Source organism: Oncorhynchus tshawytscha, linkage group LG05, assembly GCF_018296145.1.
Source record: "Oncorhynchus tshawytscha isolate Ot180627B linkage group LG05, Otsh_v2.0, whole genome shotgun sequence".
Taxonomy (NCBI): Eukaryota; Metazoa; Chordata; class Actinopteri; order Salmoniformes; family Salmonidae; genus Oncorhynchus; species Oncorhynchus tshawytscha.
Window position 1 is genome coordinate 18893995 of NC_056433.1, and position 15109 is coordinate 18909103.

Sequence of the window (15109 nt, forward strand, 5' to 3'; positions counted from 1 at the left end):
TCGTGTATCATTAAAATGCGCAATTTCTATGTTTAGTTTATCTTTTAGATCAGTGGAGCAGTATAATTATTGCAGGGTGTTAACAGTCAATATTCACAAAATGTCCCCAAAAAAGTAATATAATATTTTTTAGGAATAATAGGATTTGGCCTGTCATACCCATGTCCCGCCCAAAGATTTTTCAACCAATTAAAAAGCTCACTTTCACATGCTCGCTTGTAAATGGACCAATGGAAAACGCGGTGGTCCTACGAACACAATTTGGGACTGGATCTTGACTCCTCTGACTGGCGGGTGTTGTTGGAAATGCGGCAGTAGCTATCAGTAGATGCAAACACTAGGGGAGGACTGGCGTTGCTTGGGTTTAGTGAAGAGTGTTGTGATCATATTACAGAGGAGAGTAAACCTTGTCCGCTGTGCCACATTGGAAGCCACTAACTGCCACATAGAATTGTATTTGCAGGCAAAGCTAAATACTTGCACTAACATCTGCCTCAGCAGGAGAGTATAACTCAACGATTCCCAGTTTTTCAGAATGGATATGCCGTAGCACCTGGACTCCACGAGTGGGAACAAAGTGGTTTATGTTTAGCTGGCGAGCTAGTTTGTTAGATAGCTATGGCACGTCTCAGGGATAGCGGCTACTAGTTTCAGCATTCTAAATTCTGAGACGAGTGTAGTAACTATGTCAATAGTAACTGATTCACGGGGCACCTCCATTAACTACAGCGTGGTCTCAAAAGCTGCAACTCGGATTACTCACCATAGTTCTTATCTTGCAAGCTAGCTGGAAAATGGGGAAACTCCGCGCTCCGCCTCGATAAAAAAACTATTTGGTTTATTGCTATGTGTAACTAAAAAGGATTGTTTGGATCATTCGTCGGTTGTTACATTGTGCAAAACAGTTTATTCTCCTCCTGCTCCTAGATGATGCCACAGTGTGTGCCCCATGCGCGCTCCGCATAGTTCATTGGATCTAGCACAGCAGTCATGTTTGCCGTCCGTATCGTCACCGCTGACTACTACCTTACAAGTCCTCTCAAAGACTTGGACGTCATTTATAACGAATTCAGAGAAAGTGACGTGAAGAAAGTACCAGTGGTTCGGATTTTCGGGGCAACTCCAATAGGTATGTTCATATGGTTTTTAATCAATGACTGGTCATTTGCAGCATGGTACAGTACCGCCACGGGCTGCACGGATGTAACACATTTGCAACGTCACAAAACCAACCCTATTCAAACATGAAATTAGTTGTAATAAGGAGACGGACGCTGCCACATGAAAGATGTTTAGTGAGGTGACACATCGTAATAAACCATGCACCACCCGCAGCTGTTTGCAGCATGCGCGCGATACATGGTTGCTTTGTTTTCTATCTCGAGCTCCACAGGGCGGTGGACAGACCTCTACATCAGCATTCGGCACATAACCCACTTTACTATACCGTTAATAAAATATATTATGCAGTATATTATGCAGTCTCTTTTCTGTTCCCAACAACCTGTGGAGTGGTGCCACAGCAACGTTGGAATCACAGCATGACAAAGTTGTCACAATGGAGGTGTGACTGATTTAACTGGCTGCAGTAGTCATGTCTAGATGGGATACAGCTTTTGGCAAGTTGACGCCAAAAGTAGATTTTTTTGTTGTATTTTAGCTAAACCTTTTCCTAACCTTAAACTAATTATCTTAACCTTCTGCATAAATTCTAAACCTGCGACGAAAAGTCTATTTTGACAAGCTGCATTCCTAGAGAAAATAGTGCAGTTTTAACAAAGAGCTTGCTGCAAATCTACATATTTTCCATGGGGTGGAATGTATACATGATATCTGAGTGAGGGTGACTAAGAAAATCAATGGATGCAACAGGGATCAATCAAATGTAAATCTGGGAGGTTGTTTTTGTCAGGTGAATGCCTTAATACAGTAATTCGACCATGGTTGCTTCATGTTTAGGTAGCAGGCTGCTAGACTAATTTACCAATCTAAAGAATGTTAGCTGACATGGGCTAATTAATTGACTGTCAGTGACTGACATAAGAAAGAAACTGTCTTTGGAAATGGACCTGCAACCCTACAAAAAGGGGGCCCTGGGCCGCATGCCCATCCCTATTCTAGACAAATCCACTGGCTGCAGCACTTACTGTGGTTGATTTCAAGCCGACTATGGAGCATGCCACCTGCTTTGCTTTCTAGTATTGGTTGTGTATCGTAATCGCAGACCACACAAGGAAATATTTTCAGTAATAATTCCCTTCATTCACTGCACAGCAGCATAACCTACTCTGTTTTTGGTCCTTCTTTTTGTATTTACTGTAGGCTGTGTGGATATTCACAACAGGCTTTGATGTAGGACTGGCATCTGAGAGAATAAATGGGATTGTGGGTCAGGGTGTCCATCTAATGTGGTCAGCTAGCCCCAGACCTTTGCATGTGGTCACATCTGCATTGTAAAGGTGGCAGCTCTAACCGCTTATCACACACTTATCATATCATCTCTCAGACATGTCCCAGTCCACCTCACTGACCAGTTTCCTCACAGCTTTATAGTGTAACAAGTTGCAGTGGTTTTGGTTCACCAATGCCACGTAGACCGCTGTTGCCACTGATTCCCTTGTCAGTGATTTATGTTGAGTGTTTCATAATCTGTTGAATAATGTTGCTTTCGACCCTCCAGACTATTAGTCAACATGAGGTCACACGGAGGCAAGCACAGACCCCTCATTTCACACACCATCTTGTAGCTTTGTATTCGTCTGCAATGTTCTTGAGTCATTGTTACCTCCAGGTGTTGTGAGGCTATGGGTGTTAATAACAATACAAGGCATTTGTTTCTGGATGTATGGCTGTAGTTTTGGCAGAGTGCATTGTTTTACAGTATCTCCAGCAGCTCCACTCTGTTGATGCTGCTTGTGTGGCAAGTCTAAGTCTCTGTGTTGGCTCTGTATTTTCTGTGTGAAATTGCATCACCATCTGGAATACATTGACTTAAAGCACAACTTCTTTTTATTTTTCCATTTCGAATGTCCGCTGAAAAATCTGGGAAAAGGGTCACACAGACACCCATGAAGAGAATCCATTCTTTAGTCCCTTGTATACATGATGAGTCAGGCTTGAACTATAATAAGTTGGCAGTCTCTTTTAACATTTCTACCTACACCCATTCTCATTCTGTGGGAGTTGCTGGACTAAAAAGGAAGAATTGGCTAATCAGCTCAGTGTGTCCTCTCCTGACCCACAGAAGCCGGGAGGGAGACACCAGTCTTCCCTCTGTCACTGGACACCTCACCTAACCTGGTTACTCTTCATTGGCCAGCCCCTGAGGCCCTGCCCTGTTACAGCCGTGGTGTTCTAGTGGTGTGGTGTTCTAGTGGTGTGGTGTTCTATCGGTCTAGCTGCCTGTCTACATCCACGAGGGACCAATATCTCTATGATGGAATGCTAGAGAGACAGATGTTGTTCTTTCATGGTTTCAGTTTTTCCCAATGCACACCATCTTTGCTTATTCAGGCCAAATGATAGTGGTTGTGCACAATGTGCAGTGGTAATCAGTAATTCATTGCATATGTAATAGGCCAGCAGCAGCCAGCTTGATTGTGAATGAGCAGCAGTGGCAGACTTGATTGAAGTATCCATGCATGGTAAATACTGAGTGTCTCCCACACTGCTGGGAGTTGCAGTCTTTGAGCTCTGACAGCATTAATCCTGCTTGATGTGTAGAAAGACTAGATTCAGCAGGCATTCCTCACTGCCTGGGAGAGGCAGGAAGCCAGGCAGGCACTCTGTTTTTGTTTTTCTCTGCTGAATATGTGCATGCAAACATTGGTGTGTGCTGGGGAGACCTGCATGAAAAATTCACCTGAATGAGAGGACAAGCAGCGAACCGCAGAGTGGGATAAAACAGAGGACCTCTCTCCAACCCTCTACCCCCTGCCCTTCCTTCCTCCCCCTTTCCTCTCATGGGGGAAACTCTAATGCCATCTAAAGGAATTCCTCCCGGATCCATTAAGAGGATAATGGGGGATTCGAAGACTTGGCAGTTCATTAGTCAGAAAGTCATTGTCTCCTGAATGGTTTACCTCCCTATTATGTTTATTGGATTATTTAGCATTCTGAAGCTGTAGCCCAGTAGGTTTATGATTCTTATTAGACTTTGACGATGATACGACTAGCTACTTATTTCTCATGTTTTGTAGGCTAATGGTTGTCTTTTGTGGGCTTAGTCCCTTTACCCTCGCTTGAATCCATTCCCTTCATCTCGTTTTGATGACAAAAATAGCTGCCAGAGAGCAGCAGAGCCAGAGAGCAGCATGAACCCTGGCCCCTGATAATCCTGAGGCGTGTGATGTTAAGAAACTGAGGCTCTGGATCTTTAAAGTGTGGCCCCAGACCAGTGAAGACACACGCATGTTCAGGTTTCATTAACCATTAATAAAGGCCTGTCGTTCCTTTGTTTGTCATCCATGCCTTCTCTTTGGGCCTTCCCTGCATAGTACGTCAAGATGGTCCAATCAGTGGCCCTTTGCCTTTGATCTATAGGAGACATTAATGGCACCTCGTTGTGTCTCTTTATGTGGGCGTGAAGAAGCGTCTCCGTGCTGTGTCTCTGTCATAGGGGCCTCACATCAACCCAGGAATTCCACGAGTGCTAGATCCGGGTTCAAAGGGTTCAGCGGGCACAGTGATGGACTGTCTGCTGCATTGAGAGCTTAGCGAACAAATATCCCTCATCCTTGCAACAGGGATCAATCAAATGGAAATCTGGGAGATTGTTTTTGTCAGGCGAATGCCTTAATACCGGAGGATTACTTTTATATTAAAGCTGAATGGGCCCCACCCCTTTCTCTGGGTGGTGATGATGACCTACTGTTGCTCCTAGCCTGGTTACTGGAGAGGTAGGTCTATGTCACAGTCAGCTTGCAGCCTATACTGTAGCCTTTAACTCATAGCTGAGTTAGACATGAATTAGACATATAGCCTGCAACATGAAGCTGAATGGAGTACCTTTAGTCTGGCCTGCGGCTGAACTGTTATACATTTGGTCTGTACTGTAGCCAAGGCTATGTGGCTTTTTTTTATAGGTTAACCCATAGCGGAGTTATAGGCTACGTGCTCACTCTTTAGCCTCAAACCTGCGGCTGAACTCTTAGGCCTACCTTTAGTCTGGCCTGCGGCTGAACTGTGTGAGGTGTGTCTTTGTCCTGTCTAATGGGATGTTTTTCTGAGCCCTCTCTGGCGCTGTCACTGGCTCCCCCTCCCCTCTCTTTGTCTCTCCTGAGGTTTCTCTGTACAGTACACAGATGCCCTTGCTGCAGCACCGGGGCCTGGGTGATTGATGGCTTTAATAGCTCCCTCCGGTTCTACGGTGGCTATTTGAATGCGTCGCCTCACCCACCTCCGAGGGTAGGAATGTGCTGCAGCAGCACTAGTCATTGTCCCGTCCATCATTTTTTGTCGCCCAGGTTGATTTAGGTGACACCCTGGTCTTTTTACTGTAGTGCTGTACCCACCAAGCCCTTCAGACTTTTCCTCAGATGTCTCTTCTCCCATCTGAGACCTATCACAGCCTCACTGCGTAGCCCATATCTCATATTTAACCTTTACAGTCAGTTGACCAACGGATTACAGGGGGAATTAGAGTCATATAACACAGCCAGGTGATGTATTTCGCATGGTTCCAGGCTGAATGTTGTGGATCTGGTAAAAGAAGAAGAGTGAGATGGAACCTTGGTGTGCTGGCCACATTTGTATTTTCTTTAGCAGCTAACAATAAAAGCAGCAGAATTGCAGGCTGTATAACTGTGTGATGGATGGCAGATTCATTAGCACGGGGGAATGGAATGTGACAGTCAGCCTGGTCTGCTCTCTGGGCTGCTCGCCTCAAGGTGGGCTGGGTTGGGCTAAACCTTATGACTTTGCTGCAGACAGGTGTGTGTGTGTGTGTGTGTGTGCAGGACTATTATTTGCTGTCTAGTTGATTTGCGTTGCATTGGCCATGTCAAGGTCACTCCACCAGAGGGAGGCCAGGATCTACCTGTCCCTATGATCTTTGGCCCCCATGGCTGGGAACCTGTGTCCCAAATGGCACCCTATTCCCTTTTATAGTGCACTACTTTTGACCAGGGAACCTATATAGAGAATAGGGTGCCATTTGGGGTGTATAGACAAGCCACCTCTTCTCTCTGGTACTGGCACTAGGCTTGGTACTGGCACTAGGCTTGGTACTGGCACTAGGCTTGGTACTGGCACTAGTGCTGGTACTGGCACTAGCGCTTGTACTGGCACTAGCGCTGGTACTGGCACTAGCGCTGGTACTGGCACTAGCGCTGGTACTGGCACTAGCGCTGGTACTGGCACTAGGCTGGTACTGGCACTAGGCTGGTACTGGCACTAGGCTGGTACTGGCACTAGGCTTGGTACTGGCACTAGGCTTGGGGCTGGCACTAGGCTTGGGGCTGGTACTGGCACTAGGCTTGGGGCTGGTACTGGCACTAGGCTTGGGGCTGGCACTGGCTTGGGGCTGGTACTGGCACTAGGCTTGGGGCTGGCACTAGGCTTGGGGCTGGTACTGGCACTAGGCTTGGGGCTGGTACTGGCACTAGGCTTGGGGCTGGCACTAGGCTTGGTACTGGTACTGGCACTAGGCTGGTACTGGTACTGGCACTAGGCTTGGTACTGGTACTGGCACTAGGCTTGGGGCTGGCACTAGGCTTGGTACTGGCACTAGGCTTGGTACTGGCACTAGGCTTGGTACTGGCACTAGTGCTGGTACTGGCACTAGCGCTTGTACTGGCACTAGCGCTTGTACTGGCACTAGCGCTGGTACTGGCACTAGCACTGGTACTGGCACTAGTGCTGGCACTGGCACTAGGCTGGTACTGGCACTAGGCTGGTACTGGCACTAGGCTTGGGGCTGGCACTAGGCTTGGGGCTGGCACTAGGCTTGGGGCTGGCACTAGGCTTGGTACTGGCACTAGGCTTGGTACTGGCACTAGGCTTGGTACTGGCACTAGCGCTGGTACTGGCACTAGCGCTGGTACTGGCACTAGCGCTGTACTGGCACTAGCGCTGGTACTGGCACTAGGCTGGTACTGGCACTAGCGCTGGCACTGGCACTAGGCTGGTACTGGCACTAGGCTGGTACTGGCACTAGGCTTGGGGCTGGCACTAGGCTTGGGGCTGGTACTGGCACTAGGCTTGGGGCTGGCACTAGGCTTGGGGCTGGTACTGGCACTAGGCTTGGGGCTGGTACTGGCACTAGGCTTGGGGCTGGCACTAGGCTTGGTACTGGTACTGGCACTAGGCTGGTACTGGTACTGGCACTAGGCTTGGTACTGGTACTGGCACTAGGCTGGTACTGGCACTAGGCTGGTACTGGCACTAGGCTTGGGGCTGGCACTAGGCTTGGTACTGGCACTAGGCTTGGTACTGGTACTGGCACTAGGCTGGTACTGGTACTAGGCTGGTGCAACACACTTGCACGATGGGCATCCACTTCACAAAATTCATTACCAAAATATCTGGAGGTGGAACATCTATTACATTTACTTTGAGTACCAGTCCTAATGGCCTTTCTAGGTTTATCCGTTCAGTTAAAAGCAGCAGACACACCATGCCTTGATGATTCACCCGGTCAGCTCTCATCTGTGTTAGTCGCCCACCTTCTGAGAGACAACCGCTGGATGGCCAATTGTCTGAGTTAGCAGCTCTTTCCGGCACCGTTTGATCTGGCTGGGTCTAATCAATAGGAGAGCTGCTGTGTTAATAACACACAGACAGGGTGGAGGTGGCCAGCCGGCTTTACTGCTTGCTGATGGTCAATACGTCTGCTGTCTGCTGACTGCAAATCACACTGACTGACTGGGCCCAGACAGACCTCCAGGCTGAGGGGAGTTTGAGGTAACAGACTGACTGACATACGGGCTATACTTGCAGTCTGAGGGGAAGTAACCATAGAAATAGAATGATCTATAATTCAATCTAATTCTATGGAGGAAACAGACAGCCAAGCCTCAGTCTCTACTATCAGTAATCCAGCACATGGTATATAGCTGCCATGGGACTTTTAAACGCCTGCCCCAACCACATTTAAAGGAAGGACCAGGGCATGTGGGGATATCAGTGGGCTGTTGTCAGCCAGGCCTATAGCAGTATCCTGTCACTGCTGCCTGCCAGTGAGGTCATGCAATTAGGCTAGTTCTTGAGTGAAGCTGGACTGGACTCGCGTTGGTCGCCAGTGACCGGCCTGGAAATGCTTCCTTTTTGATGTACTGTATGAAAGAACGCCTGTTCTTCTCGTTTGATGTGGAGTGCTCAGTAGTGGAGGTGCTGCCCGCCTGCCAACGGTTGTGTTGGCATGGTAGCCTAAGTGGATTTATGTTCTTTGAATGGAGGGAGTCCCTAAAAAAAACAGGCATCAACTGTGTGGTCCCACTCTGGCCCAGGGAGCCTAGTGTTGGCACATAGATTTGGGTTGCTGCTGAGGGTTCCAACCTTTTGCCCTCTCCTCCTGGCTCTTTGTCCCTACAGTAGATAACTGGTGTGAGAGGCCCTGCCAATTCAGGCTGTGTTAGGACTTTCTAGCTTTCTGTTCCTATGGCCATCTCTCACTATTTTTACAACTTATTTAAAAGAATGAAGGAATTTGTCAGAGAGGGCCAGAACTGGGAACAAAGGAATGTTTTGAACCTGTCAGGCACATAATTTCTTAACATCTGGATGTTAATAAAGCAGATGGAGGTATCTGTTAATGGGTCATCTCTCATGGACAGATGAAACTGCAAGAATCTGTCACGGCTCATGTAGTTATGTGATTACGAGCAGTTCGAGAGGTGTGTTCAGTTAGCTTGAATGTTTGCTTCATTGCAGAACAGTTTGTACTCAACAACACGTTTCCCCAAAATGTTATTGTACGTTCTTGAACCGACTTTGAGGTATGTTTGGTGGGTGTGGCTTGAAGCAATGAGTGACGTATTTAAAGGGCAGTGGCAATGCTGACAGCGTTCCCCAACTCACAACCCAACCCCGCCCCGTTTTTCAACTGGCCGTTCAGTACAGCACCTTTTCCGTTCAATTGGAACGTTCCAGAACGTAAAAACGTACTGAACGCAGCCCTGGTTTGGGTTTTTGTCATTGATTTTTTTGGGCGAATCAGGATTGGGCGAAGGCGGTGCTTAATAAACTGAGGTGATTTTCAAGTCGTGTGGCTCATTAACTGTTTCCACTAGATTCTACAACAACAAAGTCAAAATTGGCTATATTGTAAAAATGCATAACTTCCTTTTAGAGCATGATAAACATGGGTGAAATTAGATGAAGGGAGGGTTTTGGCCGAGAGTTTCTGTTTGCAAGGGAGGCCACTTCGCTTCCTTCCTTTGCAAAGGTCATCAAAATGTAATAACTGCATTCCCCCTTAGAAGTAAAACAGTGAGAATTTTACTTCTGGGGAAAGAAGAGTAGGCCTGCAGTTCTGTTTTTAAGCTCTAACTATGACAGGAAAGCCCTGGGTTTTGAACACTCCATTCTACACTCCCCCTTGTAAGAACCTGCGTCTGTCTGCTTCTGAAGACCCAAACGGAATGTTTTGATGCATTTATTCCACAGTTCCACTGTGCACAGTGTGTATGAAAGCAGGCTTATTCAAAGAGGGGGAATTCTAGCTGGCTCTAAAAATAGCCCGGCTTGTTTTTTAAATGCAGCCAAGCTTGCTGCTTTCTCTTCTGTTGTGTCAGTGCTGGAGGAGAACAGTGAGGGGTCCTACTTAAAACACAGACTCTGGGGTCGACCAGAACATACTAGTCTTCTGCTGCCTGTCCCATTTTGGAAGCATCTGGGGTTTTTTCTTGAAGGGAAATGTCTTAAGCTGTTCCCCATTTCCCCTTTGTTGTGTTAGCTATTTTATTTTCCCTCACAGCAATACTTCAGCTGCAATTTGGCTTGTCTTTGCTCTGTGTGTTTTGAGAGGGGGAGACTGAACGTGTCTCTCACTCGTCTAATGCACCAATCGTGCCTCCCCTAAGCCGTGTGATGTATGGCTGGGAGGGAGACATGCCATGAATATCACATTTCGACGGGCAGACCTGTTAAGGGAACATCTCCTTTTGTCTTGATCAGACCTGTTTAGGGAACATCTCCTTTTGTCATGATCAGGCCGTTTGGACACAGTCACTGCTTTCCTGGAAACCAGAACTCTTAGGTTCTGCCTGCCGGCTCCATCCAGAGTCCTCCGATTGGATTTCCATGGCTGCTGTCGACTGTTTGAGTACTCACATCATTTTCTTCTGAGTACTCGAATGGGGGGGGGTTGGAATATTTTTTTGAACAAGGCTGGAAAAAATATGTGCACATTTATCTATAGGACAATGCCAGCAGTGCACAACAATACCTCATTTATCATAGCCATTACAGATAACAAATCATAATGCCCCATATACATATACACTACCGTTCAAAAGTTTGGGGTCACTTAGAAATGTCCTTGTTTTTGAAAGAAAAGCTTTTGTCCATTTAAAATAACATCAAATTGATCAGTGTAGGGATTGTTAATGTTGTGAATTACTATTGTAGCTGCAAACGGCTGATTTTTAAATATATATCTTATTTTATTTTTAGTGTAATCTCTACATAGAGGCCCATATTCAGCAACCATCACTCCTGTGTTCCAATGGCACGTTGTGTTAGCCTTTAAAATGGTAAACTTGGATTAGCGAACTGATCATTAGAAAACCCTTTTGAAATTGTTAGCACAGCTGAAAACTGTTGTTCTGATTAAAGAAGCAATAAAACTGGCCTTTAGACCAGTTTAGTATCTGAAGCATCAGCATTTGTGAATTCGATTACAGGCTCAAAATGTCCAGAAACAAACTTTCTTCAGAAACTCATCAATCTATTCTTGTTCTGAGAAATTAAGGCAATTCCATGTGAGAAATTGCCAAGAAACTGAAGATCTCGTACAACGCTGTGTACTACTCCCTTCACAGAACAGCTCAAACTGTTGTCCAAGTGTGATCATTTGAAACGGGGCTCAATTTGGTGAGTTGAAAGACAATCTTTCAGGGTTACAGACCAAAATCTGTCTTTTTGATATGCAGATGTTTAACTTAGTTTATTTAGCCTTTTCTTTGGAATTTTCAAAATGAAAGAACAATTCCACATCGAACTTTGCGTGGGGATGAATTACGGCCACTACATCTGTTTGGGGAGAAGGCCTATGCTGATGATTCTGATGAAAATATGCTCTTTGTCTAAATCACATTTGGTCTAGCTAGCACTTTACGCTGGAGACACAACAGCATGATTTTATTCCGTCTCTTTCATTGTAAAGGTGGACTCCGCAAAATGACGTTGCCACGAGCAGCACCACAGATATTGTGATGAGCGAGATACAAGTGTTCACTGTCACACAGTATCTGCACATGTGCATGGGTTCGATTCACTTTGTTACAGCAACGGGTCCTAAACAGTGGAGAAGTTTAGCCTCACGGTTTAATGCTCTTAGTTGTTGAGGAAATTGACCCACTATGCTGTTAGCACATCACGTCATATCGCTGAGTCTACCATTTAATATGACATGGTAATATATTTATAATACACTGCTCAAAAAAATAAAGGGAACACTAAAATAACACATCCTAGATCTGAATGAATGAAATATTCTTATTAAATACTTTTTTCTTTACATAGTTGAATGTGCTGACAACAAAATCACACAAATGATCAATGGAAATCAAATTTATCAACCCATGGAGGTCTGGATTTGGAGTCACACTCAAAATTAAAGTGGAAAACCACACTACAGGCTGATCCAACTTTGATGTAATGTCCTTAAAACAAGTCAAAATGAGGCTCAGTAGTGTGTGTGGCCTCCACGTGCCTGTATGACCTCCCTACAATGCCTGGGCATGCTCCTGATGAGGTGGCGGATGGTCTCCTGAGGGATCTCCTCCCAGACCTGGACTAAAGCATCTGCCAACTCCTGGACAGTCTGGTGCAACGTGGCGTTGGTGGATGGAGCGAGACATGATTTCCCAGATGTGCTCAATTGGATTCAGGTCTGGGGAACGGGCTTGCCAGTCCATAGCATCAATGCCTTCCTCTTGCAGGAACTGCTGACACACTCCAGCCACATGAGGTCTAGCATTGTCTTGCATTAGGAGGAACCCAGGGCCAACCGCACCAGCATATGGTCTCACAAGGGGTCTGAGGATCTCATCTCGGTACCTAATGGCAGTCAGGCTACCTCTGGCGAGCACATGGTGGGCTGTGCGGCCCCCCCAAAGAAATGCCACCCCACACCGTGACTGACCCACCGCCAAACCGGTCATGCTGGAGGATGTTGCAGGCAGCAGAACATTCTCCACGGCTTTCATCTGTGAAGAGCACAGGGCGCCAGTGGCGAATTTGCCAATCTTGGTGTTCTCTGGCAAATGCCAAACGTCCTGCACGGTGTTTGGCTGTAAGCACAAGGACATCGGGCCCTCATACCACCCTCATGGAGTCTGTTTCTGACCATTTGAGCAGACACATGCACATTTGTGGCCTGCTGGAGGTCATTTTGCAGGGCTCTGGCAGTGCTCCTCCTTGCACAAAGGCGGAGGTAGCGGTCCTGCTGCTGGGTTGTTGCCCTCCTACGGCCTCCACGTCTCCTGATGTACTGCCTGTCTCCTGGTAGTGCCTCCATGCTCTGGACACTACGCTGACAGACACAGCAAACATTCTTGCCACAGCTCGCATTGATGTGCCATCCTGGATGAGCTGCACTACCTGAGCCACTTGTGTGGGTTGTAGACTCCGTCTCATGCTACCACTAGAGTGAAAACACCGCCAGCATTCAAAAGTGACCAAAACATCAGCCAGGAAGCATAGGAACTGAAAAGTGGTCTTTGGTCACCACCTGCAGAACCACTCCTTTATTGGGGGTGTCTTGCTAATTGCCTATAATTTCCACCTGTTGTCTATTCCATTTGCACAACAGCATGTGAAATGTATTGTCAATCAGTGTTGCTTCCTAAGTGGACAGTTTGATTTCACAGAAGTGTGATTGACTTGGAGTTACATTGTGTTTAAGTGTTCCCTTTATTTTTTTGAGCAGTGTATATCATTTCATATTTCAGTTCAAATTAAGATGCAGAATCATCCATCTCCCTTTTGTTCTGTGGACTGTTGTCAAACAAGCTTATCCATTTCTCATTTATTTAGCGTTTCACAGTCACTCCAGTCAAGACTGCTTGGCAGTTTCTGAGTAAATTAATATTTACATCTCCAATCCAAACACTAACTGTGACTGTCCGTAATTGACTGGATTGGAATATTTGACTGCCTGTTTGTGCAGAAGCGTAGTGTACTACTGTGAAAGGAAGTTGATTCTGTGCAGCCTCCTGTGTCCCTGTCCGCTGGCTTTTTCTTACAGTATACTGTGTTCCTTTTCACCTGCAGTACAGTGTCGTGGCCATGCACACTGCATGATTGTACCTCCACTGTGTGTGTCTGTGTGTTTTCAATGCTAGTCTACACGGTGCTGTCAGACTGGGAACAGCAGACACTGAGGATTCCCCACCCGCTGGTCACAGTCTTGTGGCTCTCTCACCCACTTTTCCACTCTTTGCTCTCCCTCTCCCCACGCTCACTCTCTTCTGTTCCTTTGTTCTCCTCTACCTACACTTCCTGCGGATCCAATTTCTTTCAATTCATAATTTTTTCACTTTTTCTCTCACTTTTACCCAGAGCACTCCTCCTTTCTCTCATCCCTTTTTTCTGTGTCAGAGGTGACCTGTCCCTGCAGGTGTCATGTCACACTGTTCCTTGCTGTGTCCTGTTTAGGGGGGACATGACCCCAGTCAAAATGTGACTTGTTCAGTGATGTGTGTGTGGGACAGAAGCTGCCCTCCCTGGCCTCTGCCCTCTCTGACCCTGTCAAGTTCATTCCCCTCTCACCCTGATACCCTTCCCTCATCACCCTGAGCCAATCACATACCTGAGCTCCAACACAGTGGCAAACATTAGTGAAGAATCGGAGCGAAATTAGTGCCTGGGACCTGACTGGATAGGTCCATTTATGTCTGGCTCAGTGTTGACATAGTAGCATAATGCACTTCACTGGATTAAGGGTTTACTATTCAAGGTCCTAAGAGGTCCCAGGTCTGTGTGGGGTGTGTGACCATTCAGTGATGTGGTAGAGCTCTGTGCTTAGGGGCCCTGCTTCCATTATGCTCTTATTGAGTTAAAGCCCCTTCTTCCTCTCCGTCTTCACCAACTCCTCTACCTCCTGCTTGGTGTCCTCCTTCCCCCTTCCACCACGACATGCCTTTTCTCCTCCTCCAACTCCTGCTTTTCCTCCCTTTATCCACCCACTATACCTCCTCCTGTTCTCCTCCCCTGCTATGTAGAGACTTCCTCTAGTTGCCGTCATGTCTTCAGTGGATTGTGTCCAGGCCTCCTGCTCGGCTGTGCTGCTCTCTGATGATCCTCATTGTTAAGTGGACTGCTCAGGTCTCTAGTCAAACAGACGCGGCTTTGTGTCTGGACGATGTGGGAAGAAAGCAGCCCTGGTCGGTCGGGTTCTTCAGCTTCACCCTGCTAATTATACTTCCTCCTACTGTAACAAGAGGCAGGGAGGAGGGCTCTAAGGGACACTGGTATTAGTGCTTGTGCCACATATAAACATACTGTAGGTGAGAGGACTGGACCACACAATAACAGACAAAAAGAGAAGGCGGCACGGCCAAACTACTGAAACAATAGCCTGGTTCAGTCTCTTTGTCCTAGGAGGACTGTGGTTCTGTTCAGTCTAGAGGTCGACCGATTATGATTTTTCAACGCCGATAACGATTATTGGAGGACCAAAAAAGCCAATAGCGATTAATCGGCCGATTTTAAAATAAGAATTATAGGACTATATCCCTCTATTTCCCTCTAAATACAATTTGTATTTCATTAACCTTTGACTATTGGATGTTCTTATAGGCGCTTTAGTATTGCCAGTGTAACAGTATAGCTTCCGTCCCTCTCCTCGCTCCTCCCTGGGCTCGAACCAGCAACACAACAGCCACCACATCGAAGTGTTACCCATGCAGCGCAAGGGAAACAACCACCCCAAGGCTCAGAGCGA

The 15109-nt window shown here is 46.7% G+C and overlaps 1 protein-coding gene across 2 annotated transcripts in view; it reads left to right on the forward strand.

Annotated features, from left to right (window-relative positions):
• Positions 1 to 297: 297 nt before the first annotated feature.
• LOC112250062 (DNA polymerase zeta catalytic subunit) overlaps positions 298 to 15109 on the forward strand; it is a 108279-nt gene continuing 93467 nt past the window's right edge. The window contains exon 1 of one of the 2 annotated variants that reach the window (XR_006083380.1): positions 298 to 1129. Coding sequence is in view for 1 of the 2 variants with exons in the window: in XM_024419904.2 (XP_024275672.2) it covers positions 991 to 1129 (139 nt within the window). In the remaining variant the exon portion in view is untranslated. The remainder of the gene's footprint in view (positions 1130 to 15109) is intronic. The other variant, XM_024419904.2, reaches the window with a different exon arrangement.